The 26,258-nt window shown below is 30.5% G+C and overlaps 3 protein-coding genes across 4 annotated transcripts; 2 read left to right on the top strand and 1 right to left on the bottom strand.

Annotated features, from left to right (window-relative positions):
- The first annotated feature begins 597 nt into the window (after positions 1–597).
- On the top strand, positions 598–3,641 carry LOC129297702 (E3 ubiquitin-protein ligase RZFP34-like). 2 transcript variants are annotated; one of them, XM_054936055.1, is made up of 13 exons: positions 598–737; positions 844–970; positions 1,090–1,177; positions 1,326–1,385; positions 1,990–2,022; positions 2,114–2,191; positions 2,277–2,320; positions 2,427–2,467; positions 2,614–2,696; positions 2,814–2,905; positions 3,001–3,070; positions 3,168–3,209; positions 3,294–3,641. In XM_054936055.1, the coding sequence occupies exons 2-13, from the start codon at positions 876–878 to the stop codon at positions 3,444–3,446; spliced, it is 879 nt and encodes a 292-aa protein (XP_054792030.1). In that variant the 5' UTR covers positions 598–737; positions 844–875; the 3' UTR covers positions 3,447–3,641. The 2 variants fall into 2 exon arrangements, with proteins under 2 accessions (XP_054792030.1, XP_054792031.1); XM_054936056.1 differs by having other exon boundaries at positions 598–743.
- Positions 3,642–4,719: 1,078 nt separating this feature from the next.
- LOC129297698 (alpha carbonic anhydrase 7-like) lies at positions 4,720–6,655 on the bottom strand. The gene is made up of 7 exons (XM_054936052.1): positions 6,454–6,655; positions 6,122–6,327; positions 5,872–5,978; positions 5,660–5,774; positions 5,329–5,493; positions 5,148–5,201; positions 4,720–5,020 (listed from the first exon to the last, which is right to left on the bottom strand). Exons 1-7 carry the CDS (start codon positions 6,548–6,550, stop codon positions 4,925–4,927), a joined length of 840 nt encoding a protein of 279 aa, XP_054792027.1. The 5' UTR covers positions 6,551–6,655; the 3' UTR covers positions 4,720–4,924.
- A 16,704-nt stretch (positions 6,656–23,359) lies between these two features.
- Positions 23,360–26,258, top strand: LOC129297699 (probable pectate lyase 12). The gene is made up of 4 exons (XM_054936053.1): positions 23,360–23,900; positions 24,060–24,520; positions 25,186–25,834; positions 25,931–26,258. The coding sequence occupies exons 1-4, from the start codon at positions 23,773–23,775 to the stop codon at positions 26,109–26,111; spliced, it is 1,419 nt and encodes a 472-aa protein (XP_054792028.1). The 5' UTR covers positions 23,360–23,772; the 3' UTR covers positions 26,112–26,258.

The following is a 26,258-nucleotide window of genomic DNA, read 5'->3' as shown; positions in this document are numbered from 1 at the left end:
TATTCGTATTTTAGTTCTCCTATGTATAAGTTATTTTTAATCAAATATCATATACTAATAAAATTATTATTTAATTAAAAATACATAAAATTAGAATAATTTTTCATTTGTATCCCTAATAATGTCACTCTTAATATTATGATAGTGAGTAATAAAACATACAATTAATATATCATCTCATTTTTTAATCCAAAAAAATATGTAATCTCATTTTTAATATAAAGATAAAATTATTTAATTATTTGAAAAATATCATGAGTGATGATATTTTTTATATTTAAAGACAAAATAAAAAAATTATATATAAAAATTGATGGTGTAATAAATAGAACGTGAAAAAGTGAAATTCAATAATTAAAAAAGGTATTGAGATCTGAGCCCTTGAGCAGTCACTATTAGATCCCATTGTCAATGTTCGCAAGTGTGCGCTTAATGATAGTAAGTCATGTTTAATAATTGACAATTGATTGATGATGACGATTTAGTTGGCCGGCAAAGCGCTTGCGTGTCGCCTCGCCATCGGTCTTCCTCACATTCACGGAAATAATAAATAAAGCGAAGGGGCTCTTTTGGTATTTCACTTTGTCCGATATTTTCCCCGCAACGCGCATTTTCCTTCCCCTCTCTTCCGTTCTCTCCTCTCTGGAGAGAAACCTCCCCTTCGCGCCTCTAAGCCAGGCCTTCAGTCTCTGCCACCATTATCATCAGTCATCACTGTTATTCTCCTTTCTGTTCCTGTTAGGGTTCTGTCTCTCCTTTCCTTTCCTTTCTTATTCCTTCTATTGTCATCAATGTCGTGTTGTCTTCATTCTTCTAATTTGCAACTCATCATTCTTTTTTAAGGTATTCAACGGAAAGCAAGAGCAGAATCTGGAATGATGGAGTGCATTGTCGAGCCGCAGATTTCAGCCCATGGAATTTCTCATCTAGATGACGGCTCTCTTTCTGAGACAGGATATGGCCGTTACGGGTATTAATTTATTTAATTTACAATACAACTTTTGCCCATGCATTGAAGAGTTTTGATTCCTTTTCGAGAAAATCGTCGGTAGGAACTAATTCAGGGGCTGTCGGCGTTGGAATTTGAAGGTGTTCACACTATAGAAGGAGATGCAAGATAGTAGCACCTTGTTGCAATGAAGTCTTTGATTGCAGACATTGCCATAATGAATCCAAGGTACTTCTATCCCACTCCAATTGATTCGCTTTTGTAGATGATGTTGTTGAACGATGGCCGTCTAACTCTGATTTTATATTTTCTTGAAAATAATTAACTTTCTTCTTGATGGACGTTTGAATATGTACTTCCAACGCTCTTTCAACAGAATTCGATTGAATTGGACCCTGTTGATCGCCACGACCTTCCTCGTCACGATTTAAAGAGAGTACGCTGCTCTTAACTTCGCATCTTATTTTAATAATTACGCTGTAATTAACGCTCGACATATACTCGGTAATATTTATATTAGAAATATTTAAACGGCCGTGGTGAAAAAGGCAAACTGAAACAGTGAAACCTTTGCGCTTTCCATTTTGGGTCCGTGCGTGCTATGTGCCGCATCTGGCTTTAATTTAATCGTTAATGCATGAATCATGATCTCTATTAATGGACACTGAAGAATTCAATTTTGAAATACAGAAACGCAATGGATGAGGTTTTAACTTGGATATACTCTGTTCAGCTAATTTGACTCTATTAAATTGGCAAAGTTAATTACACTGACTATTCTTAAGAATATTAAATGCCAGGATTTTCTTTAAAAAAAAATTATGGAAGAAAAGAAAAGGAGTGATGGCTCTTTTTTTTTTCTTTTCCTTTTTTACTTTCCTACCACTTTTCATAAATTATCACTAATCTTTAATCGTAGAAAAAGAAAAAAAAAACTAGCACTCAGTCTCTATTCAACTTGAAAAGGAAGTACTTGGCCAAAAAAAAAAAAACTTGAAAAGGAAGTGCTAACTGGAAATTCTTTCTGCGATTATTTTCAGGTTATCTGTTCCTTGTGTAGCACCGAGCAAGATGTATGTGTCATCCATCCGAAATATATATAATGACAGAGAAAGTCGGTGTAAATTGATTAAACCACTTTCTCGACATATTTTTTCACTGCAGGTTCAGCAGATGTGCATTCAGTGCGGTGTTTGCATGGGGAAGTACTTCTGCTCCAAGTGCAAGTTTTTTGATGATGATGTTAGCTTCTTGCCTCGTTTCGCTCCTGAAAACTTGGTTCTCCTTTCTTGGCCTTTAATAACCGAACAATTATGCTTTACTCCAGGTATCGAAGAATCAGTACCATTGCAATGAATGTGGCATCTGCAGGTCCAAGCTATGCCATGCCTTGATTCTTTACATTTAACTGTTTCGTGCCTAAAGTTTCACCTCCAATTAATCTGTTGTGTTTTTGACATTCTATTTGTATCTGCAGAATTGGAGGCAAGGAGAATTTTTTCCACTGCAACAAATGCGGTAAGCGTTTGAATGCCTTGTGCACTTACTTCCCTCGAGGGATGAGCCATTTGCGTTTCTTCTCAATATTCAATGTCAAATTAACTTTTTTTTGGCTGTCAAACTGACTGTTAAGAAGGGTTATCATGATTTTTATTTATCTTTAGGATGTTGCTATTCGACATTGTTGAAAGATTCACACCGTTGCGTGGAAAAAGCTATGCATCACGATTGTCCGGTTTGCTTTGAGGTAACATCAGAACTCAGAAGGGCAGGGCCCTGATATCTTGAATAGATATATTCTTTTGTCTTGTATAGTACTTTAGCACCAATCATTTGATCTCCTGTTTTTCCAATATATGTGCAGTTTCTTTTTGATACCACAAAAGACATTACTGTATTGCCGTGTGGTCACTCTATTCATCTGGAATGTGTGAAAGAAATGGGGAGGCATTTCCAGTTAGTCCTCCAACTGAAAGGATATTATTGTATTCTATGATAATTGTATATATGTTTAAGAACTTTTGCTTCATCCTGACAAAAATACTTGGCAGGTATTCTTGTCCTGTTTGCTCAAAATCTATCTGTGACATGTCCCGTGTGTGGGAGAGACTGGATCATGAGGTATCTTTGTTGTCAGAATTCGTATATTCTGATCTATATCTACTTACAGTATTTCTAGAAAGAGCTCTAGACTTTCTGAACGTTTCAAAATATTCAGGTTGCATCGACACCTATGCCAGAAATATATCAAAATAAGATGGTAAACATTGGTATCCTATTGTGTCTGTTTAGTTGCAACGGTGATTATCATCTAATAATCTGAATCTCTGTTGGGAATGGCTAGGTTTGGATTCTGTGCAATGATTGTGGGGAAACATCGGAGGTGACCTTTCACGTTTTGGCGCATAAGTGTATAAAATGCAAATCCTACAACACCAGACAGACGCAAGGTGGACCTGCATCGTGCTCATCCAACATTGAAGAAGTGCGTCAATGATTAGCTAACGATCAGGTTGCTCATTTGCAATAGTTTAGGGTTGTTATGTTTACTGTGACTCCTATAGCCATGATTTACTTCTTAAAGTAGTTGGACTGAAGCTACGTACGCTCGCTAACTAGATTTCCATGATCATGTTACTTGACTGTAACTTTAAATAGAGTTTTTTAAACGATTTTCTTTTTAATTTGCTAACTAGAGTTGATCATGTATTTGCATGAATCTCAAGAAGCCCGTTGATATTGATCAGGCAACCTCTGTTGTTCGACACATTAACACATTAATGTGGACAAAATAGGGGTCATATGCTCATTTTCTCATGACTCGAGTAGTGAATTTGGGCTTTGGCCTTTGGGTAAAGAACGATTATTTTATTAAAAAGTTATTGGAGAATCGAATTGAAAGTTTTATTTGGGGAAGGTTATTTAGGGGAGGGCTTCAACCGATCGAGTTCCTCCATTTCCCGCTATAAATGGAGAGAAGTGTAAACTATTAACGCCACTTTTTCTTCAAATTCGATACACACGAGAGTAAACTTCAAAATCCTAAATTGCTAGTATAGTCAGTCTTCGTAATGCAAGAATGGAAAATGAATAACTACTTATGAGTGGAAGTCTGGAACTAACTTATCAATTAATGACAAAACATTATAGTGAGGGGCGATGTACTATATAATGAAGCATATTAAAAAAAACTATTTTGTTGAAACTCTTGGTATGCGGTCCACGTTGGTCATTGTTATTGGGCTTCTGTTATCTGCTAATTGTTATATTGTTTGTATGTTAGGCGAAAGCACTGGATTAGGATTTCTCCTGAACACATGATAGAAACTAAGAAATACTGAGATATTCTTGACCCCCCAAGCTTTTTCTTCTAACGAGTCAAATTTGGTTGAAAGACTGTAAATTAATAAAAAAAAAATTTGCTGTAATATTTATTAGATACTTATAATCAAAATATTCCTATATGAAATGAAATTTACGATAAATTGTAGTATTATTTACCGAACATTTGTCTGATTTTATATAATAATACTCAGGAATTAAATTGAAAACATCTTCTAAAAAGTAGCGGAGAGATGATCGTACTTGTAAACTATATAATGGTTTTCAATTTTAAGTGTACAAGGAATTAATGCTTTAATCTCTAATCAAACAAACTACACCCTAACTAATTACTTGTTTAACACGCCACGTCCTATCAAATGTCTAGCAACAGAGAGGTTTTTAATTCAAATGCGGATTAATGTAGTATAGTAAGTGGTCAAAAAATATATTCCTAAGTCCTACATGAAGGCTTTATTGTATTATTCATCAAAAAAATAAATGAACACAAGAATAAACTTACACGTGGAGATATAGAACGAGTAAATGTGCATCATAGTAAACAGTTTTTACAGCACTTATTGCTTTGGAAGCGGAAAACAGATGAATCTTGGTACCGTGTAGTACAAGAACAGAAGTAACGAATACAGGAAATTAATAATGAGGTTTATTAATGTAGGCGTTTGGGACATAAAGTTGTATCTCTCGATTGTTAAGGGGCTGCAATGGCCTCGCGTTCCTCCTCGCATACTGTGACACCACATGCAAGGGGTAAGATCAGTATATGATTAAAGAGTTAAATAATTAATTAGTCGTTAGTTTAATTAACTCAATGCGATACGTAGTCTTGAAGAATTTATTGGATATATATACTTACATATTGGACTGAATTAACGAGAAGATTTACTTGCTCTCTTGAGACAGTCTTAATCTGTTGAGATAATTGATTTCAGGAGTTCAGATAATTAAGAGACAATAGCAAATAATAGAATGAAGAGAACGGTAAGGTATAGCAAAATTGAATGGTATTAATAGTTGATAACTTGAATAAACAGTACCTTCTTAGAAATAGTCCAAATGACACCTTCAGTGCAAGGAGGGGCGGTGAGTGATCCAATATATCTGTAGTACATCGGGCCACCCAGTTCTATCTCCGAGGGATCTATTATCCCTAAGCTCTTTTCATCTCCCTCTTCTCCAATCTCCTTTACGATCTCTTCCAACTGAATTCATTTGCATTCAACACGCACGTTAAGATATGGTGAGTTATATTTTTAACAAACGATTCTCAGTTCTCACCACCATTTCTTGCAAACTGCCATGGCAGTTATAGCTGCTATATGTATTTTCATAACTTTGTTTGAGATACACACACACACACTCACCCACCTTGGAGAGAAAAGGATCAGGACGACCAAGCTTGTAGAGAACAGCAACCACAGCGGTCCTGTTAGTCCCATCGGGCAGTGTCATTTGATGGACCATGTGCAGCTCCAAGTCATACCTAGTAATTGGAAATCCGATATTGAAAATGAATCAGTTTAAAAAAACAATAAAAATGATAGTACACGTTGAATGAGGAATATGAGAGAGGAGCGAACCTCTTGCCATTGATGAGGTGTTCAGCTGGCCAGTGCCAATGGGCTCCTTGGAGAAAGAAATGGGTTCCATCGATTATTGTTGAACCCGCATCACTTTCCCAATTCACCTGCAGTATATTTTCCAAAAGAAACATCAATATTATTATGATATCCTTGTGTATATGTGTAGGTTAACTTGCTTGCAATGCAATTAATTCGTGCACGTATATAGCATGTTATTTAAAGTTGGATTGGATGAATGTGTAGGCACCGTTATGTCACGGCCTCTGTTGAGGATAGAAGCAGCGGCAGGCTTGTAGCCCTTGTCTAGGTCCCCTAAGTTGGACAACACTTTCACCTTGCGATTTAACAGATCAATAGGAGATTGAACTGTTCCATTCTTACAGGCCGCCCATTCTGCTTTCAGCTCACCCCATCGTGAAGGCCCCTTCGCGCTCCCTTCTATGTAACTGAACTCTGTTCCATCGTTCACACACACGCTTAGAAACACATTCAGGCATATAGTTATTGAAGCTAAATTGGTCTAAAAGCCCAAGAATTGGGATGAAAGAGAGATGGGTTATATGCATGATCACTGATTACCAACTTCAAGAGCTTTGGTTGACTCTGAGTATTGTAAAATGATTGTTACTAATATCACCAAACATGGAATGAACGTCTTCATTTGTCGCTTCATCATTCTCAGGAACAAAAGATTGCAACTAGGGAACAGATTTAATGAAATAATATCTCAGATGTCAGGAACTATATGAATTCTCGGATGTGATGTGGTGCGACAGATTTTGTATGGTGGAAGGGTTTTTATAGATTGCCAAGGGACGTGACGAAGTGGCCTTGGATTTGGTCGGAGTAAACGAACAAGGGAAACTTTCTTCGAAGAAAAATTCCAGTGTTTTAGTTTAACTTTACCTCCTTTTTTTAAAGTATTTACAGTCGTCGTTTTTCCATTTTTCCGGTGGAAGTGTGAACGTGGTTAAACGATCGGGTCTGAGAGAGGCTGTCTCGTTTCCATTCTGTTTAAGTGGAGTGATTGTTTCATCATGTGCGTAAATTAATAAGATTACATATGATGACTTGGTATAATTAATAGGAAGGGAAGGAGCTTTGGATTCATTTGAACAATTCAGGAAGAAAAAGAAGAATAATAATTTAATTATAAAAAATAAACAAAGGATGGCCGTTGTGGCCACATCAAATTATACGTAATACTCTTTCTTTCTTTCTTTCTTTTTTTTTGGGGGGGGGGGGGTGTTGATTTCAGCATTGTTGTTGCATTGCGAGCTTTGGCGTGGCCGGCTCCCCTGTGATCATGAGCTCGTCTGTTCACTGTAAAATTAAACTCTACGATGATATCCACTTTTATAGATGTATTTGAAACGAGAGGCTAATGAAAAATGAAACAGAAGAGAGTAAAATAATGGATTTAAATCTTTTAAAGTTGAGACCAATAAATTTCAGTTAAGTTTTCCCTTTTTAGTATTTTTTTTTACTTTTTATAAAAACATAAAATCTTTTCTTTCTTTTTTTAAAATATACACTTCACAAAAATTTACATAGTTCAAATTAAGAAGATTTGAATTCTAAAATAATCATGGGAGCTTTGTTGAACTCCCCTAGTTAGCGTTGTCAACTTATGTCCTTTCATGTTTGGCCCGTTCACAGCGGAATCGGTCATTAATCAAAGGTTAAAGTAGACATAATCTCTGGTTGCACATAAACAATGTCTGAACATTATAATACTCAGTCATTAGTTGTCCAAGTTTCTTTTATTTTTTTAACTAATTCTAGTTTTTTTAATCATGTCAAAGTAGTTAATATATGTTCAGTGATCATCTTATTGTATTCAATTGTATTGTGAAATATATAAATATAATATTTCCACCATATATTATTACTCCCTAAAATAGCTGCTCCAACGTTAAGGAGGGAGGAGGGAGTATATTTAATTTGTTGGAGGTACCTTAAGCTTTACACATCTAATAAGGTCAAAAGTTTGCTTTCTGTTGTTGGAAAGTATATTATAGTTTTGTGCGTATTACCTGGCGATTCAGTATTGGGGGTCTGAAGACATGTAAATTTGAACCTGGGAGTTGGTCAGGGGTGACATGATCTAGACAAAGACATGTTCCAATAATATATAGCAATTTAATTTTTACAAGCTTTTGTTTTGTGAGGCGTGTATGAAGGATTCCTTTAAGCACATATAATCAAGTAATTAGTTGCACAGTACTTTTTATAAATAGCAAAGATATATACGGGATTGATGAACAGTCATTCAATCTGCGATCAAGCTCTTTTATTCCGCAATTTCAACGTCTCCCTCGCCCCCCCTTTTTTTCTTTTTGTTCATAATAATATTTCTCCTTTATTGGTAAATTGAACACTACAGTGTTTAGATGAGGAAAAAAAAATCTTAAAATTGGTAAAAAAATTAGTATTCTTGATAATGTATTCCTCTAGTTTTCTTTTGTTTCCCTATTTGCTCCCCACTTTTTTCTCAACCAAGACTAACCCTTCATTTGGATAGAAAAAAAGTAAGAAGGAGAGAAAATGGAAAGAAAAAAAATTAAAATGAAATGTTGTTATTCATTATGTTTGAATGGACAAGATAAAACTGAGTGAAAAGAAAATGGACAAACGTATTACCATGACTGTGATACCCATACATTGGAATATATTATGTTTCACGAAGAAAAATTAATTGAAGAAAAAAAATTATATTAAAATTAATATCATCAAAATAATTTTAAATCAAGTTATCTGGTAAAAATATATTTTCATGTTCTTATATTTTAAAATTAAATAACTTCGTCAAAATATGATATTTTTCTATTTAAAATTAAATCATGCTTTTTTCTGGGGGCGAGGGGTCTTTTTGCCATTAAAAATTGTTAGCATTGCTATGAAATAATTAAATGAAGTCGGCTTGGGGGCAATGCGTGAAATGCAGTGTTTTCTCCCAAAAATCTCTTCATAGGTGAAAAGAAAAGTTAGGAAGAAAATTAGAAATGGTGGGTTTTACATTTCACTATCTCTCTTAATTTTCTTTCTTCTTACTTTAATTTTTTTATCCAAGCAGGATAAATATTGTTTTCCTTTTTATTTTCTTTTCAAGTTTTATCTCCTCTCAAGTTTTCTTCCAGTCAAACTAGCAACAGTTTGAGCTGGTCTTGTGAGCTGGCCTTTTATAATATCCAAGACTAATCTTTACCTGATTAAAAATAAAACTGCGTATGGTGCTTTAAAATATAAATATCACATTTAATCATAATTATTTATTCAGATGTATCAGAGACATTAAGTTTTAAAAGATAATAATGAATTCTCAAATTCTTTTATCATAATTTACCTGATTGTCAAGATACAAATAAATTAAATATAAGCGTGTTTAATTAATGACTATGCAAAGTATATGATTGTAAAGATTGTGAAAAATAAAAATAAAAAACTATTTAAAAATACAAGGAAAATTTAGATGTTAAAAGTATTGATAGGTGTTGTTGAGTAATTGCTTGTGTTCTTTTTTCTGTGATCTTCTACTCCTTTTATAATTATTCATTTGAAACTGTTTATCTTGATAGAATTTGGAGCTCGAGCTCATTTCAAGAATTTATTTTACCGTAGAAACCTGGAACAATTTAAAAAATGATGACATGAAAAACAGAAGTACTATCAATTCCGTTCTTTTTTTTTTAAATCATTTTTATGCCGTGCTAATTTTTAAAAATTATAGAAAATTCAAACGCAAGAGATCCAGACTAACCATTGACAAAAACTACAAAGAGAAAATCGAACGCGAGGCGCGTCTTTTCGCTGTTTTTATTCCCTTGGGGTCCGCCCAATCTGTCGAATGGCTGCTTCGTATCTTACGCCGCTCTTTTTAAAAACGATAGCGAAACAACCTTCTCATTCATCGTCAATTTTTTAAAGAAAATTATCTCTATTTATCCGACATGTTTAAAAGATTTAACATTCTTCAACTGCATGCTAAAACTTCGAACAAGCAATAAGAAGATATGGATGTAGCCAAGTCCACTATCAACACACACACACACACACACACACACACACACACACACACACACACACAAGTAAGTTTTAAAACAATGGGAGAATCTCACATATTTATTTTTAAGTTTACTGTAATTCTATATTTTGAAATACCTTTTGTGTGATTATGTGTTTCGGAGTTAGGTTTGGGATTATGTTTTGGGATGTTTTATTGTTTTTTAAAAATATAAAATATATTATTGAGATTTAGAATTGAGTGCAGGATGAATTATTAATTTTTAGATGTATATAAAAATCTACTTTTATCTATTTAAAATTTAAATATGGTTATGTTTAAGTTCAAATTAATATCTATCTATTTAATAATTCTATCCAACTTAAATATATGGAAAAAATCTAGGTTCAATATTTTTTTATATATAACTTAGTAAATTAATATCTATCTATTATTATTAAATAGCAATAATTTTTTTATGCACGATTTAATAGGAAATTTTTCGGATTTGATATTAGAATTCAAAATCAATACAATTCTCTTTGTTTTACTTATATTCTTTAAATTTATTTTAACTTTTTAATTAATAATTATCTATTTAATAACTCTATCCAACTTAAATATATGGTAAAAATATGAATTCATAATTTTGAGTATATATATATATATAGCTATATTGAGATTCAAATTTAAATTAATATACATCTGTTAAATTTTTTTAAAAAAATATGCATTTTACCATTTAAATCTATCCTCATGAATTTCAAAAAATATATAAATATGATAAAGTATAAATATTAATATATTTAATTATTTGGGTGTCATTGTGTTAAATTTATATATTAATTTTTTTTATATTTATATAATTTGAATTTTGCAACCAGTTGTTTGAATTGTTAATTTCATATATTAATGATTAGGATCTCATTATGTTAAATTTATATATTAAGTTTGGTAAAATTAAAATTCCTTTAATATCTACACTCAAAAAAATAAATATTTAATATATATCATTTTAATTTTTTAATTAAATCACATGTTAATTTCTCCTCCTAAATGAGCCTCGTTTAATATTGAATTAGTTTTCAAGAATGCTAAAGTAAGTGTTTATATCTTTTGTATTTTTTTAATTTGAATTCCATTAATTACATTCAATATATAATACTTATTCTATTTATGGGACAACATTGCCATAAGATGATTAGATCTTTGCAATCATTTGAAGGCCTTTTGTGAGATATTTTGGAGATATGTTACATCCCTTTAAAATATATAAAATTTCAATTTTTGAGGCCTCTTAATGTTCCTGATCATGTAAGACAATAGATCATCTTTACAAGATTAGTTTTCATATTCTCTACCAATGTTAAGTTGCATTCTCAAACAGGTTCCATCTATTATTTTAAGTTTAATTTTGTTGATATTCTAGAACTTGCAAATAGGGAGGTAACAAATGATAATTACTTAGTTGGTATGTATTTAAATTTTTTAAATTTATTTTTTGAAAATAATAAAGTGTTTATTTGATATGTACGACATGTCTATCAAATAAAATAAAATAGGTCTGAAAGAATTATTTATTCTTTCGAACCTATTTATTTAATAGGTTTAGAGAATAAAATTAGGTTCAAGACAATTTATTATTTTTATATATTTTTATTTTATCTTAACTAGATTTATCTATTTAAAATTTACATTGAACAATTTAAAATGAAGTAAGCAGATTATTTTATATTTTCATACAATAATAAAATTAAATTTTAGTTATATTTTAACTGGTCCAACTTGAAAAATAAATTAATAAAATATATAAATCTATCTATTTAAAATTGTAATTATTCTTTCATTATGAGACCATTATATAATATCTTAAGATTTATAACACTTTCTCTCATTTAATTAGTTATTTACCATATACAACCACTAAATTAGGATTTTTAATAAAATAAAAATATATATTATATAATTGTAATAAATATTAATATTAATATTAAAATTATTTTTTCAATCTATATTTTAATTCTAATCCATTAAGATTTTTTTACAGCTTTTAATTATGTTCTTTTAGATATTATAATATAGTATTTTAAATTTTATTTCTCATGATAAATTATATATATATATATATATATAATTTCATTATTTTTTAATCGTGCTTTTTCAATGTATTTTCAATTTATTTTTTTATTTTATTTTTAAATTTATTTTTATTTTAAAATTAAATTTTTATTTTTTAAATTATTTTATTGTGATATATTTTAATAATGAAATTTATTTATGTTTATTATATATATAGATCATTTTTATTTAATATTTTATTTTAAGGATGCAATATTATATGATTTTTTTGATTAAGAAAAGAGACCAAGAACAGTTTCTGGACTCAATTTTCTCATTCAAATCAAAATGAAAAATAATTTCAGTAAAATTTTGAATATATATTAAATATAATTAATCAATTTTAAATCATATTAAAATTTGTAGTCAAAAATAAATTTCTATCAAAATATTTTAACATTGTATTTACATTTTCGATGATAAAAAATTAAGACTTGTATACTTTATATTATATTCTAGAGTTTGTATTATTTTGATTATACATCAAAGGTTATTATTATCTTTTAAATATTTAATTAAAATGCTTATAATCTATGTATGTTTGTAGTATAATTAAAATTTTTAATGTTTTTAAAAAACTATATGAGTTTTCGAGCTTAACCCTAATCTTATTAATAAAGGTTGAATTTAAGAAAAATACTTATTTAAAAAATAAATTTATAGACTTAAGTCTTTAAAGACTAGACTTATAAGAATTAGGCCAACTTTTATTAATAATTTTATTTGTATTTTATATGTGATTTAATGCTTGAAAAGCTAGACTTTATTATTTTTTGTAAATAAGTTTGGACAAAATTTTTAAATATTTATAAATAAACTAAAATAGTGGTTTGTGCGCGCGCACTAAATATATATTTATATAGCTAAATTTATGTTACAATATAATTTTAAATATTTATATTGATAGATTAACGTCTTATTTTAAGTAATTAAAGGTATATTGACTTGAATTTTAAAAATAAATTATATTTCAAATTTTAAAATTTAAAATTACTTATAATAATTATTTATACTAAATACAATTTAAATTTTTCAAGTTATTTTAATTATTTAAATTAATCTCATGTATAAAATATTTTAGTAAGAAAGTTATTAAATTGACTGGTAATGAATGTTTTAATATGCATATAAATAAATTTGATATGTCATTTTGTGCATGCTCCTTAAATTGTGCCCATCTCTTTTGTCAAATCAAATAATAAATACTTTATCTCAAAAAATTGTAGTATATTATAAATTATAAATGGGTTGGTTAGAAAAAAGAATTTGAGTATAAAAAGGAATATTATTTTTTATATTTATTCAAGTTAAAAAATTATATGGTTAACAATATTTAATATAATTTTGTAGATCTCAAAAAAATTTACTTAAATTTTAAAAACTTAACCAATATGGTTCTAAATATCTATTATTTAAATAAGATTGTCAAATTCAAATTAAATTTTTCTCTCATTTAGATATGATACTAATTATAAATAAGTGATGTTTGTTTGCTATTTTCTTTTCACACTTACATGTTTGACTAAGGGTTAATGAACAATATTGCTCCAAATGTTAATAAAAGATAACTTTAAATGTTAATTGAATGAAGAATTTGTAAACAAAAATTCAAAAATATAGACAAGGAGTAAAAAATACACATAATGATCAAGAGAATTTTTTGTTCTCTTTTTTGAAATTTTTATGGTCATTTTTAGTAATTTTGGGGTCAACTAATGATCTAAATTATCATTTATTACTATAGGGATGATATTACACTGTCTTCAAAAATTAGAGGAAAATATTGTGCAGAAAATAAGTTTACAGGATAAATTTATCATTTAACACTTCAATTAATTTTGTAACATCATGAAGTCTAATTTTACATGACTAATCTATATAAAAGTCAAATTTTATTTTAGTATTCTTCTTGTGATTATATGCTTTAAAAGTTAAGTTTGATTGTTGATTTATGGATATGTTCAAACTCAATTTTTAAATATTTATGTATACAAAATAAAAAGAATACTTACAGTATATATTCTAAAAATATAAATTATTTTTTTTCATCTCTTCATCTATATTTAAATCTTTAAAACTTAAATCACCATGAAATATTGAAATTTGATGAACTTTTATAAAATCAAATATTCTTAAAAGGGTAAGATATTGATTATTTATTGTGTGAAGTTTCAAATTTAAAAACACTCATATTTTCTAATTAAATGATGTTATTTAAATTTTCTTATTATTTAATTTTCTTATTAAAACATAGTATTAATTAGTTCAATGATATTTTTACTTAACCAACATTTTAGTTAATTAATAAATATTGAAATTTAAAATTTAACTATGTCATCTAAATAAGTTAAAAGTGCAAAAAATATTGACCAATTAAATGCACAAAAAATTATCTCTAAAATATATCTTTAGTAAAACAATTCCACCAAATGAATCTTAACTTGGAGAAGTACTTAAAATATTGATAATGCTATAATAGGAGTAGGATAAATTAATAATATTGGTTAATATATTCAGCTATTTTGTGTTACTGATATAATGTAGTTAATAATAAAAAGACACTAAGTTCTTAATGTAGGAGACTTTAAGTTCAATTTTGAATTTTAAGCTAGATAAATTAAAATTTTAAAAGGATTGTCAATTTTAATTTTAATTTTTAATTTACTTCTTTTCTAATTTAAAAGCTGTGTGTGTGTAAGTTGTCTAAAATAATATTTTAAAAACTTAAATACAAGAAGCTTAATGAAATAGAAAAGTAATAAATAATAAGAATAAATTAATCAATATAATTTATGCTTATTGTTCTTTAAATTTTATTAATTTGATCACAAAATTTATAAATTAATTATTTTAAAGTTTTCACATTTAATTATTTAAAGTTTCTTAAATTGAAGAAGGGAGAGCATAGACAAATACATTATAAGAGAAAATTAATGCTTAGGTTTTTTAATATGATTAAAATTTAAAAATTAAAGTATTTTAAAATCTTTACTTGAATATTTCTATTAGGACTAAAAATTAGACTAAAGTGTGAATTTTAAAAATAAAATGGAGATCCATGTAATTTTAGCAAAATGGAATGGAGAAGATCAAATGATTGTATTTTACTCTAATTAAAATAAATGGTATTGGCTACTATATATATTTCACTCTAGCTATATATTATACTGATTAAACAAAAAAGATTGCTGTAATTAAATATTGGAATAAGGTGAAGAAGATTCGAAGAGAAAGAAATGGATAATTAAACAATTAAAATTTTAAAATGAAAATTATAAGTAAGCTAGCTCGTAGGTTGACAGGTCAATTTAAATGGTACTAGTCAAAACTAGCCAACATCTAATTGAACTCTTGATTATACAACCCAACCTGTCACTCTTTGACAGCGTTAGACCCACTGGCTCGACTCATATTACCAATTCTAATTAAAATTGAGAAAATACTGCAATCTAACAAAAAAAATTTTAAACATTACGAGCTATACTTTTACCTCATATGTCAAGTTTGAATGCAAGTGAAAATGAATTAATAAGAAGTGAACCAAAATATGATAGGGTTGTATCAAAGCTTAACTTCTTTTTTTTTTTTTAAAGGTAGAAGATTTATGATAAAATTATTAATGCCATTGAATTTGAAAAAAAAAATGTTCTTGTTCCTTGTATGGATATAGTGGTACTAGAAAGATGTATGTTTGGTAGACACTTTATGCTTCATTAAGATATAGAGATAAACTAGTTTTTAATATAACATCAAGCAAGATGACTTATCTAATACACCTAGGTAGATAAACAACTTACTTAAATATTTTATTTATCTTTCTATGACTGAAGACATTATATGTAACGTGAAACAGGGGAGTAACTTGACTAAATTATTAGTTCACAAGTTATTGACTGGATAAGATGAGGCTTTAATGACACATAAGTTTTATCTTGAAATTCTTGAAAAATGCTTAAAGGGTATTCTAAGGTAGCTATTAGCTGATGATCCTCCTCTTAAAGAAAAAGTTGCTATGTTTGATGAAGACTTCAAGCAAGTGTAGCATTCCTATTATTTTAAGTGGGTTAAGAGAAGACATTATTTTTTCAACCATTAACTCTTTGTTTTGGGACAATTGTCAGCTTCTTACACTAACCATAAAGACGAGACTATTAGTAATAAATAATGGAGCATTTATTAGTGCTTGTATGAATTTTGCTAATTGGATTATCTCATTTGGTAATGGAACTGTTAGAGTTAATGAAGGATTTATGGATATTAAGACCCTAATTAATTTTTTACTAAATGACTTAGATAATTCAATAAAATCTATTGTTAATTTGATTTTTTCAAATTTTCTTACTAATATCTATAATTCTTCATATTTTAAAAATAAGACTATATTAGCTCTTATGTTACATGTGGTTGAAAAGATAAATAACTACGTGTTGGTCTCATTTCTTGAAAAGAGAGTTGTATACTCGAGCTTTAATAGTATTATTAAAGATGATGGAGATAATTAATGACTTACACTATACAAATTTTTAAATTAAATTACAATGTCAAGCATATTGAATTGTGAAATAAAGCTTAAAGTTGGTAGCCCGATTATTTTAATGCAAATCAGAACGTTGATAAGTTTATGGAATTCTATAATGGTACATGTTTTATAGTTATATAAGTTAGAAAACTTATTATTGAAGCCTAAGAAATATCTGAATCAATTGGAAGGATGGAAGTATGTATACCATGTATTTCTATGTATCCATCTAATTTAAGGTTGTCAATTTTTCATTTATTATGAAAAGGAAGAAGTTTCTCATTATGTTGGCTTTTGCAATGCCATTAATAAGAGCTAAGACTATATCCTATATCAAATTGGTTTGTGCATATCTCATCATATTTTTAGTAACAGTCAATTATAGATTATTGTTTCTCGTGTTTGAAGCATGAAAATTCTAAAAATATGAGTTCTTATGGAGGATGGTTGTTCCAAAAATTTGTAACTTTTAATATTATTTATAGAAATATCTTCGATAATTTAATTTAAATAATTATAAATTTTTGTTAATATATTTTCCATTACCTCCATTTACACAATATGCATTTAGTTTTTATCATTTACTTTACTTTGATATTGATATGTGCACGTGTATGTATATTAATATTAATTATTATAATTGCACAATTTCATTATATATTGGATGATATATATGAATAAAATATATATTATAAATTATTTTTTTAAATTTATTTATAAAAATTGTAATATAAAACTCGTGTATCGCACAAGTTCTTTATTAGCTGTTATTGTAAACGGCGCATTTGATTTGAAGGATTCAGAAAGATGGAGATGAGGGAAGATTTTGATCCCCTCCTTTTGTTTGATTAAACTAACTGAAAAAAATGTGCTTCCCTCCCATTATTTGATTAAGAAAATGAAGAGAAAAGGTCTTGGACATACAGGAGAAAACTGAAGAATTCATACAGATGCACAATAAGTGTATATAATTAATTTCGTTCTATATAGTGATATATCGATCATTTTCCAGTAGATACGAGCCTTATATATACATTGCATGATTCTGATGTAAGTTGCACCGTTGATACTTTGTAAATAGTAGTGTTGCCTCTAATATATTATATACTGACGTTGATAATTATAGTCATACTGCTTCTAATTTTTTTTATTGCACGAACCACTTTTAAAGGGATCCACTCGCCTCGGTTTCAAATGTATAGATGATTTTAATGATATTGATTAAAGAGAATGACTCTTTGTTTCACTGGAGAGAAAAATAAACGAGAGAAAAAACTATGAAGAAAAACTCTCAAAAATAAAAAAAAATTTATCATTTTAGGAATTTTTTTTCACGTTTTTTTTTAAATCTTATCCTCTTACTTTTTCCCCCATTCAAACTAAGCCTAAGAATGACCAGAATATTGAGGACAATTACGTTGGGGGGACCGCGCATGAACTTAATATAATGGGCGAATATTTTATTTCTAGTATTATAATAATAATAATAATAATAATAATAATCTTATCCTAATTGCGTTGCTTAGATTGAAATCTGCGTACCCTACCCTCGTAGAGTCACGAATTAATAGGAGATAAAATAGCACTATAAAGACCCCACCAAACCCAAGAAATATAAGGGAAAACTGATAAGAAAGTTCTAAAAAAATTAATTAATTTAATTTAAATTTCAAACACTAAATTTAAAAATTTATAAGTTCAGTTTTAATTTTACATTTTTATTATGATAAATTTATAATTTATACTTTAAATCTTAATATAATTAAATAATATAATTAAAAAATAAATTATAAATTTATCATAATTAAATTGTAAAATTAAAAATTAAATTTATAAATTTTTAAAAATTGACACTTAATTTTAAGTTAAATTAATTAATTTTTTTTAGACTATTTTGTCATTTTTAAAATAAAAGTAGTTACAGTGTCAAAACAGTCAAAGCGGTGGAGCCCACCAAGCAACAAGGAGTGACCATAGTCAAAAAGGTCATCACCGTAGCATGTGCGGCCACTACGCGTCTCCTCGCTGTCTCTGAGGAGTCGTGGGTTCTCCCTGCCGGCCTCGATCAGCGTGTTCTAATTGGTGTCACCCGAATATCAAGATTTGATATCAGCGTGCCTGCACAGTCTCTGATGAAGGTTGAAGGCTCAAAGCAAAGCTCCCCAATGAACAACCGCCGCCAAGTTGCTGCTTCACCACAGTTCTGGGTAAGCACCAGAGGCTCTTTTTTATTCTGAGCCTCCACAAGACTGACCTCTGCTTGCTGGTGACGGTTGTCCGGTTCTGTCAACTTAATTTATGGCAGCTACATTCTCATCTCTCTAAAGTTCGCCTCATGTGAAGACAATCCAAATTAATTAAGGTGGGCCCTCGTTTCTACCATGTACCAAACTGTGCTGTGCTAGTCTTTTAAAATTAAAAAAATTAAAAAGATTATATTATTTTTTCAGATTAGATTAAAGAAGAGATTGGGCATCTAGATGATTTAATTCAATCTTATTCTATTAATTTATTTAATATAATTATAATTATTTATTTTTAATTAATGCTTTAAAAGTAATTGACATTAAGGAGATAATTGTAAGAAAATTTTTTGAGTTTGTCTCTAAATTATTATTATAACATAGTATTGTTGAAGTTTGTTAAGTGTTATTTTTGTTAAAATTATAAATTTAAATCATTTTGATCATAACATAGATATTTTTTTTGTTGTTAAAAATTATTATGAATTTATTATTATCATAAGTATTTTTATCATCTTCATTAAATTTATTAAGTTTAAATGGATTATTATCTCTTATAGAAGAAAAAAGAAAAAAAATTAAGTGAGTATTATATTAACAGGATTAATTTCTTAATCTTATGAATCAAATTTAATTTTATTAATTTTTGAATTATTATTAAACAAGATTAAATTACAAGTTATCTAATTTAATTTTTTTTATGAAAGTGGTTGAACTTTAGGTTAGATTAAAATTCAATATCATTCAATCACTTGTGCAGTCCTAAATACCAAATACTCGAAACTATAAAGACAGGAACAGAAGCAAATTACGCAGATATTAGTTCGGAGTGTTGCACTTTCCGTGTTGGAGACGAAAAGAATATGAACACTATTCCTCCTCCCGTGCTCTTTATAAATTATACTTACCAACCTCGTTCATATTAACATAAAAAAAATGAAAAAAATAAATGTATAAAATTACAAATATTTTTTTATATAATAATTTAAAAAACAATGTCATATTACTTTTTTATAAAAAAAATTTAAAAATATCTTTTAAATACTCCTTTTGTTAAAAAATATAAATTATTTTTAATCAAATCTCATCCCCTAATAAAGTAATTAATTACTTTTTAACTAACCTTATCTTTTTATATTTATCCATATTAAATATCTTACAATAAATATAAAGTTATTATCAATAGGGGTACTTTTAAAAAAAATGATTACACATCAAAAATTAAAAATGCTTTATATTTTTAAACATCTAACTTTTTAAAAAATATTTTATATTTTTAAATGAAGGGAGTATTACCTAAAACACCACACCATGATTTAAAAATAAAATCAAATAAACCTTTTAAAGCATATCTTATAAATAGAATCCAAGAGAATACTGTATTAAAAATGTTCATTTTCATTTTTATCTGCCGTTCTTTATATCATGCAACGTTCGCAGATTCATCTTTCGTTCCGTATGTCAGTCACATTTTAAAAGCATAATTTAGCTCATCTTACAAGCTATTAGTTAATAAAATTATTTTATTTTAAATTAAAATTTTTAAATTATCCTTAAAAAGTAAGAGAGAGAACCAAAAAAAATAATACTTTCTCGGTCCTAAATTATAAAATATTTTTAGATAAAATTTTATATATCAATAAAGTTTATTAAATGCACTTTATAATTTTATTTTTTCAAAATAAAAATATTAACTTTTAAAAATACTCTTCATTTAATACTCTATTAACAATAGAATATTGAAGCAAGAGAATATATGAGAAGAATAATATTAAAAAAATATTATTAATAAAATTTTATTTTATCAAAGTGTCTTATAATTTAAAATGGAGGGAGTATTATATAAGTAGCTTATTTTTTTACTTAAAAATTATGTTTAAAATTTTATTTATTTTTATTTTTATATTTTTAATATATCAATATTGATAAAGTTGGTAGAAATTATTTATATAAAAAAAAGGATAGGAGAGAGTATTTCTTCATGTGGTGGCACTGACTATCTGTATGTAGGACTGAATAAAAGACAGGACGGCATTAGACTTCGTTCTAACCAGAAGCCTGGTCTCTTTATGAAAAAGATTGGGTTAGGTAACCCGTAGTCCGATCTTGTCCAGTGATAATCCAAAAATCAACAAGACTGAACTTGGTCCATAGGACTATAAGACTAGTCCTGTCAGTCTAGTACTTACTTAGCTTCTTTTTATTTTTATTTTATGAAAGGCAATAATTCATTTCAACATAATAAATTCAATTAAGATAGTAAAAATACTTATAATAATAATAAATTCATAATAATTTCTAACAATAAGAAAAAAATATATCTCTATTATATAATTTAAATTTATAACTTTAACAAAAACAGCACTCAATAAAATTCAACAACACTACATTACAACAATAATTTAGAAACAAACTCAACAAATCTTCATACAATCATCTCCTTAGCATCAGTTATACTTCAAACATTTGTCAAAAATAAATTAATTATAATTATAATAAAAAAATTAATAGGATTGGACTGGATTAAGTGGTCCGGATGCTTAATCTCTTGTCTAGTTTAACCAAAAAAAATAGTCTGATCTTTTTAGTCTTTTTGGTCCTAAAAGACCAATATGTATACGGATAGAATAAGATTGAAATTATCTTGAGTTAGAGTGGATCAAATAAGATTGAAAGATTTTTATATATTCCTACTGCACGTGACTCGCGTGCCGAAGATTTTATTTATTTACGAAATCGATAATGCAATACTTCACATTCCATGATTTACTGATATTTGGACCCAAAATTAAGAAAGACTTTATACAGAAGCCAAAACTCTGGGTTAAAAAACTAGAGAACTTTAATTGTTTTTCCTCAAAAAAGGGGTGCGGAGTAACAATAAAGATAACGACTTTAAAGGCAACTGGATCATCACGAGGCTCTTTGCAGATTCATATTTGTGTGTGTGTTTTTTTTTAGTTGTCTTCACCCTTTTTCTTTTGAATGGGCCCCAAATGTTTATGAAAAGAAACAACCGAATATGGGGTAGTTGAGGGACAGTACTGCGCGCTTCTAACTAATACGCCATCCGTTCTATTTTATTAGTCACACCTTAACAAGTAAAGTGATTCATTTTATAAATTATTAAATTAATAATAACATTATATTTTAAATAAAATATTTAAATTATTTTTAAAAATAAGAAAGAGAAAAATAAAAATAATATTATATTATATTTTTTATTTTTGAAAATTGTGTTTTTAATTTTATTAAATTTTATTTTTTATATTTTTTTATATTGGAATTGATCATATTAGTAAAAATAATTTAAAAAAAATTAGAGGGGTTATATATGAGCAATCTGTAAGCACATCAGCTCCATATCTTCACCTGCCCTGACAAAGTGACAAGTGAGAGTGTGGGACCATCATTCCTTCCTTTTAAGCCTTTTGGGTTTGCTTGAGCCTGAGACACTGCCCGGATAAAACCCGAGTGATGGGGTTACTTCTCATAAGCCGCTGGCTTCTCGCCAGAACATTCTCACTTCATTAACATGTTTGAGTCCTTCGAATTAGCTCTTTAGAGCGATTTTAAGTTTGCAAGAACAAAACTACGAGCATTTTGGCCTATTTTCTAAACAATCTCATGCCGTCTAACTTCCTCGAGTGGCCGGTTTTTACGTAGGAAGGTTAAAGAACACAATATCTACTTATTCAAGTGTGGTTATAAATCGTCCTCATTCGCAATTATCATAAAGTTTAATTAAATAAAAAAGTGCTATTATTGAAAAACTTTTTAGTATCATTTGTGATTTGTATGTGGCGACATATGCACTATTCAGAAGGTAGTCCCTCTGTTTTTATTTATATTTAGAGGAGAAATAAGTTAAAAGTTGGTAATGCTTGTAGTTATAAATCTCTTATGACTACCAATGATGAAATTGATAAAGACTTGATTAGTATAATTAATGAAGAGTATTCTTGTTTAATTTTTTTTTACTAACATACACAATTAATATAATTAATTAATTTTTTTAAATTATGTGATATAGTTTTTTTTTTTTACGAATAAAAATGGAGGGATTAGAAGACAAGAAAACAATGGCGGCCAAAGCGCGAATCCGAACGGCGAGTTCATTCAAAAAGCTTACCAGAAAACAGCAAAGTTATCGCTCTGTTAATTCAGGGCTGCTATAAAAGCATATAACCCCGCAAATTGCGTCAATTCAGCTTAAAGCAACCGGATTATGTCCATTATATATCATGGTGGATAGTGTTTTTTAATACATAGTACTCTTTTTGTTCTGTCGAGACAATCATTATAATGGATATGCTGAAAAACGCAGGGGAGCAAATTACTACTTGGCTTTAATCCACCCCTGGATTTTATTTCTTATTCTTAATCAATTCACTAGATAGTGGAGCTTGAATTTAGGGTACAGGTATCCAAAAGTCAAAAGGCCATACTGCCCGGAAAAATGGAGCCAGCAGGTACCTGCACTCATTGGTGCGTGCATTTAATTTCCTCAGAAGTTACACTGACAGTAAAGTGGAATTTTAAGCTCAAAGAGAGGCCCCATTTTCAAACACACGCTCTCGCGATGCGTTGCGAGTTGCGCCAAAAACCCCAGACCAGTTCCTCGAGAACAGCCGGATTCCCATCCACATTGCCACAAGCTTCTTTCTTCTCTCTCCTTTCCCGCTCTTTACCTTTGTGCATCATTATTGTCATAAGTTCTTCTAAACACGCCTTAACTATCATTACAAGTAAAAAGCCTCCAAATCGTAAATACAAAATGACACTGTTAAACAGAGTATTAGGAGGATAATGCAGCCAATTATTCTCTGCTTCTGTTCACACACACTCTCTCTCTCCCATTTCTGTATCTCACTTGCTAGTGTAATCTCGGCTTATTATTAATGCTTCTAACCCAACCCTAGCAACTCTTCTGGACAAGTTGCTGGCCATGGCAGTTAGGCTCTGAGAGTGAGTGAGAACAGTGACCTGCTGACCCTCCTTCATCTTCTTCAACAATGCTCCAACTAATCTGCATTGCTCTGTTCTTTCTGGTGTCGTTTTCACCGCTTGGGAGAGCAATGCTGAACCTCACTCTTCCTGGCCAGCATCCCGACCCCGATTCTGTCGTTCGAGAATTTCACAGGTACATGTTACCCCTTTTTCTTAGGCGTATGATGCAGAACACTCTGTTTTTCCAGTGGGTGGTCCTACATTGTAACTTAGCATCCTAGAATAGGTCGAATGGCTAGATCTGGGTGAATATCCATTTCGTTATCATTATTTGTTCATGCTTCTATTGTAGGAAAGTGAATGCTTCAATTGTGAGAAGGAAAATGCTAGCAGAGTCGCAGATACAAGAGCCGTCGTGTTTAACAGGGAACCCAATTGACGATTGCTGGAAATGCGACCCAGATTGGCCCAATAACAGGCAGAGGTTAGCTGAATGCGCCATTGGGTTCGGTCAGTACGCCAAGGGAGGCCAGGGTGGCGAATTCTACATCGTCACCGACTCCTCTGACGACGACGCCGTGAACCCGAAACCTGGTACTCTCAGATACGCCGTGATTCAGACGCAGCCACTGTGGATTGTGTTTCCCAGTAATATGATGATTAAATTGTCTCAGGAGCTCATCTTCAATAGCCACAAAACTATCGATGGCCGTGGGGCTGACGTTCATATTGTGGGCGGTGGCTGCATCACTCTCCAGTATATTAGCAATGTCATCATTCACAACGTTCACATCCACCATTGTCATCCCTCAGGTCACTATCATTTGCAGCATTTCTCTTTATTTAACTTGATATTCGGTAAAATTCGTTTAATGTGAAAGTGGATAATCAACCTAAAGCGGGAAAGGGAGATGTTCGTATTCAGTTTTGTTATTGGAATCGTTATTGAAAGTTTTGAATTCATTCACCCAGGCCCGACTTTAATATTAACGACCGGAAACAGGATGGCACGTACAGTTATGTTAACTGGATTAATTAAAAATATGAAAGAGGAAGATGACATATTGGAGTTGGAGACGATTGTCTTCGCCGTTTGATGACTCGTGCCATTATTTTGTCATAATAAAGTGCTTGCTTTGCCAAATTATAATCTTTGGAGGTTCAATAGACATTGTGGTTAAATAAAATGCATGGCTGGAGTCACAAACTCACAGTGCAAGTTTAATGCATACTTGACTGATCTCTGTCTCAAGAGTCAAGAAATTATTGTTGTCTACTCTTCTTGGCGGGCCCGGTCATGATTCTGGATTTTAGCGATTAGTCAACTTTTAGACCGTAAACTGATCTATGCTCCTAGCACTATGCACAGTACATAATTTTGATTTTACCCTCGACTGTGAATTTACATTTGCGGAATATGCGTAATTGGGAAGAATCCAAGGTTAAAAAAGACTTTTGTGGTGTGGGTGGGTGAGCAGGGGAGGCTAACGTGCGGTCGAGCCCAGATCACTACGGGTGGCGAACGGAATCGGACGGCGACGGGATATCGATATTCGGGTCGAAAGACATATGGATCGACCACTGCACGCTGTCCCGGTGCAGGGACGGGTTGATCGACGCGGTTATGGGTTCCACGGGCATCACCATTTCCAACAACTACTTCTCGCATCACAACGAGGTGATGCTGCTGGGCCACAGCGACGAGTACCAGCCGGACTCCGGCATGCAGGTTACCATCGCCTTCAATCACTTCGGCGAGCAGCTGGTGCAGAGGATGCCGAGGTGCCGGAAGGGATACATCCATGTCGTCAACAACGACTACACGCACTGGGAGATGTACGCGATCGGAGGCAGCGGAAACCCTACGATCAACAGCCAGGGGAATCGGTACACGGCGCCAACGAATCCGTTCGCGAAGGAGGTGACCAAGAGAGTGGACACGGAGGAAGGGAAGTGGAAGGGGTGGAACTGGAGATCGGAAGGGGACGTAATGGTAAACGGAGCATTCTTCGTGGCTTCCGGCGAAGGCGTGGAGGTCAAGTACGAGAAGGCCTACAGCGTCGAGCCTAAGTCGGCCGATCACATTGATTTCCTCGTAATGCACGCCGGTGTGCTCGGCATTTCCAGGTTTTCTTCTTGGCTGTCTTGTACTTAGTAATCTATTTTGGGATGTTCATGTGTCATGTTTGCATTTCTGATTAAATGGGATGTGGAAAATGGCAGGGATAACAACCTGGGGATGTGGAGCAGAGGGCCGAACGGAGAAGGGGATGAGATAACAGTGACAGGACCTGAATACACGGACGACATGGCGAGGACGACGAGGTTGCTGCCGGAGTCTTATGCTGTGGGTGGGATATGGTGTTTAGTAGCATTCTTGTGGGCGGTGTTATGTGAATTGTGATAATAGTTGTGCCTAGGAGTGGCATTGCCTAACATTTTGAAGAGTCAAAGCATTCAAACTGTGATGCTGCTTCTTTTAATTGGGAATGAAATTGGAACAAGCCTGCTCCTTAAACACGTCCAAGAGTAGGCGTCATTTAGAGCTGTA

The sequence above is a fragment of the Prosopis cineraria genome, unplaced genomic scaffold, assembly GCF_029017545.1.
Source record: "Prosopis cineraria cultivar Desert tree isolate PC_DT_omini unplaced genomic scaffold, ASM2901754v1 PC594, whole genome shotgun sequence".
In the NCBI taxonomy this organism is placed as follows: Eukaryota; Viridiplantae; Streptophyta; class Magnoliopsida; order Fabales; family Fabaceae; genus Prosopis; species Prosopis cineraria.
This window is presented reverse-complemented; position numbering and strand designations above follow the sequence as displayed.

Excerpts from the sequence above, each read along its gene's own strand:
- LOC129297699 (XM_054936053.1), top strand. The coding sequence starts at position 23,773 with ATGCTCCAACTAATCTGCATTGCTCTGTTCTTTCTGGTGTCGTTTTCA. Across the intron at positions 23,901-24,059 it reads GTCGTTCGAGAATTTCACAG|GAAAGTGAATGCTTCAATTG; the intron begins GTACATGTTACC and ends CTTCTATTGTAG. Across the intron at positions 24,521-25,185 it reads CCACCATTGTCATCCCTCAG|GGGAGGCTAACGTGCGGTCG; the intron begins GTCACTATCATT and ends GTGGGTGAGCAG.
- LOC129297702 (XM_054936055.1), top strand. The coding sequence starts at position 876 with ATGATGGAGTGCATTGTCGAGCCGCAGATTTCAGCCCATGGAATTTCT. Across the intron at positions 2,023-2,113 it reads TGTGTAGCACCGAGCAAGAT|GTTCAGCAGATGTGCATTCA; the intron begins GTATGTGTCATC and ends TTTTCACTGCAG. Across the intron at positions 2,321-2,426 it reads AATGAATGTGGCATCTGCAG|AATTGGAGGCAAGGAGAATT; the intron begins GTCCAAGCTATG and ends TTGTATCTGCAG.
- LOC129297698 (XM_054936052.1), bottom strand. The coding sequence starts at position 6,550 with ATGATGAAGCGACAAATGAAGACGTTCATTCCATGTTTGGTGATATTA. Across the intron at positions 5,979-6,121 it reads ACAGAGGCCGTGACATAACG|GTGAATTGGGAAAGTGATGC; the intron begins GTGCCTACACAT and ends AATATACTGCAG. Across the intron at positions 5,021-5,147 it reads TCGTTAATTCAGTCCAATAT|TATGCGAGGAGGAACGCGAG; the intron begins GTAAGTATATAT and ends GTGGTGTCACAG.